Raw genomic sequence first — 2998 nt, 5'->3', positions numbered from 1 at the left:
TGGGTTTATGGCAGGTCAGTCCCATCACGGACGGTGATGACAATGATGACGAAGGCAATGATGAGGGTGGTGACGTACAAACGTGTGTGTGTATGTGTGTGTGTGTGTGTTTATGTGAGTGTGTCTTGTCAAAGTTTGCATTTTTCTGTGAGCGTTTAAGAGTACACATTATGGTACAGCTGAGGGTGTGTATGACATATGTAAGACCCTCCAGGTCTTCCTTACACCCCCCCACCCCCCCCCACCCCCCCACCCTTCCCATCCTGTATAAATGAAAATGCAAGGCTATATTTGGAGAGAGCTGATGTCACAAGTGGTTTGAGCGGAGAGCCTATAACTGTTGGAGTCGGTTTGTGTGACAGTCTGACAAACCCTGGACTGCTCCATTGACAGACTGGGATCTGCTGGCTACTGGCTAACACAACAGAAAGTGAGTACTCTTTCACTTAAGGACCTGTATCTTAGTCTTACATATACTATGCTACACTACTGCTACAACAAACAGACAGTGTTTTTTAATTTGGATCATAATAGTTGTCTTGTAGGTTTGAATTGGATATTTTGCTAAATTTCAAAAAAAAAAATAATAATATCTTTACTACTCATGTGTGTTATAAATAGAACTACTGTATATTTTAAATTCAAGATTCAAAAGGTTTCCAAAGACACATATCTGTGATTTTCTATTTATTCCTTTATAAAGGATTGTCTTGAATATGAACAGTGTTATTCAGATGTATGATGTACAGAAACTTCAGTAAATGACTATGACCAGCATAATGGGCTGGAGAGAATGCACACAGGGCTGCAATGCCAACTGTCAGAAAATCATGTAGCTATTTTGATAATCAATCAATTAAGTATTTTTACCTACAAACTGCCAGATATTCTCTGTTCGCAGCTTCTCACTTGTGCATTGTGTACATTATGCAATGATGAAATAAATGTCTTTGGATTTTGCACTTTTTTAGACTAAAAGAATAATTGATAAAAAATAAAAAAACAAAAATAAGCAGCCAGTTAATTGATCATGAAAATAATATAAATAACAATAATAATAAACTAAATTAACATTCATGGCATCAGAATTTTATTGATAAATGCCTGGTAGGTGCTTGGGTATTACTGTCACTGAATCACTGAGCATGGCTTTAAATAGGACTGTAGGTGAAATATAGGTTGTATAGATTTAACAATACTTTTCTCACCATGGTGACTTGAAATTCAAAATTTCTTCAAATAGGATAGGAAATAGGTCGTTTTAACTGTAGTATTTTATGCTTGGTTTTGTGTGTTAAATTTTTACTTACTGATTATGTCAGTTTCAGTGCTGCTGTTGTTTTAATCAGATCTGTCTACATTAACTAAAGGATTAACCAAAAAACACTGCATTCACTGTCTTGCCATAACAATAACTCAAACTTTGTTGCATCTACTGTGTTGATCCAGGTAATCGCCTTACACTATGTATCACCTGAGGGTGCCTGTGCTTCTCCTCATGCTGCTTGTGTTGCTGCGCTGCGTCACCACCGCCCCAAGCCACAGGTAAATGAATGTACTAAGCAAAGCAATGAGCTCTTTAGTGTGTCTGTGCAATGACTGCTGATATATACAGTACATATATGTCTTCAACTTAGCAAGGTTCACTAATAGTTTAGCTATTGATCATATCAGATCAGACACCAGTAGAATTGGTTATTGCTCAAATGGTATTGTAACAGCCAGGAAACCAATATAGCAGTTTAACCTGAGATCTTCATCACTGGTTAAACTGCTATTCTTATTCATCAGACAAGCAGCTGAATATCATGGAAATCGTGCAATAAGAAGGGCTTTTCTGTGTGAGGAGCAATAGGGCACTGGTGTATAACTCTGGAGGTGGAAGCCAATTGTGCTTGTCAGCGTGAAAGTGCTTCATTGCGCATCTCGGAGGGAGCTAAGTGGCCACTTTTTCTTCCTGCTCTTGGGACTAGTGGATGTTCTGAAGAGGGTATCATCAGCTATCAGTTTGAAACCATTTGGCCCTTTTCTCTCTGTGATTCAGGTACTTCAGTCCCAGCTCATCCGGTGAGCAGGAAATTGCTCGTGCAGACAGCGAAGGCTGGTTAGCTCCTGGTCTAGTCTCTAACCCATTCCTTGGCCTCATAGGTACACGGACGCAAAGGGGGCTCACACGTATGAACAGGTAGCAGAATTCACATGACATGAAAAACATGCAAACACGGCTATGAATATATTGTCTTGATGTCATCACATCACTCTCTGTCTGTGCTTTTCTCTCGTTTTCCCAGCCACAACATACAGAAGAGAAAGTGCATGACTGCCACCTGCGTCACCCAGAGGCTAGCAGACTTCCTGGTCCGCTCCAGCAACACCATCGGTACTGTCTACGCACCGACCAACGTGGGATCTGCCACCTACGGCAAGAGGGACCTACTGCAGCCTCCCAGCTATCTGCCTCTCTAGTACCCACCATGGAAACTCCACCAGCACTCCCAGTGCTCTGATGATATAACCAGTCGTCTTATGTAACAATGATTGTGAGAATGACGCTAATAATGATGACAATGATGGTGATGAGAGTGTTCGTGTTTATTTTATACTTTAAGAAACAGTGCCTTTAATTTAAACCATCAAAGTCAGTGTATGTTTTTCTGGATTTGTGTGTTGTGTGTGGTGATGTTCCACAATGTCATGATGTGAATATAAAAATACATAAAAGTAATTAATAAAACAATAAATAAAAGAAAACAGATGTAAAGCCATATGAAATAAATGTTATCATCTGTTGTTTTGATAATAAAATTGTGAAAAAAATATATTTTTAAAAATCTCCATGTGTTTTAAACCACATTATTGCAAATCATGTATGAGCTACATCGTGTGTAATCCTTCAGGCGATCTCTATTAAAACAGCTACAAGTATTTTACTTTGGTAGTCAGCTCCAGACTTATTTATCCCTGTACTGCACACAGTCCAAAAAGAACTTGGAAATAA

At 39.0% G+C, this 2998-nt stretch overlaps 1 protein-coding gene across 1 annotated transcript; it reads left to right on the top strand.

Moving 5' to 3' along the window:
* Window positions 1-313: 313 nt before the first annotated feature.
* Window positions 314-2998, top strand: LOC139635438 (calcitonin gene-related peptide 1). Its single transcript, XM_071502783.1, has 4 exons — window positions 314-430; window positions 1450-1545; window positions 2045-2185; window positions 2292-2998. Exons 2-4 carry the CDS (start codon window positions 1466-1468, stop codon window positions 2464-2466), a joined length of 396 nt encoding a protein of 131 aa, XP_071358884.1. The 5' UTR covers window positions 314-430; window positions 1450-1465; the 3' UTR covers window positions 2467-2998.

Source organism: Trachinotus anak, unplaced genomic scaffold (assembly GCF_046630095.1).
Source record: "Trachinotus anak isolate AG129_WGS33_773 ecotype Australia unplaced genomic scaffold, CSIRO_AGI_Tana_v1 ptg000018l, whole genome shotgun sequence".
NCBI lineage: Eukaryota > Metazoa > Chordata > Actinopteri > Carangiformes > Carangidae > Trachinotus > Trachinotus anak.
The sequence above is the reverse complement of the archived record's forward strand: the minus strand, read 5'-3'. Positions and strand labels throughout refer to the sequence as shown.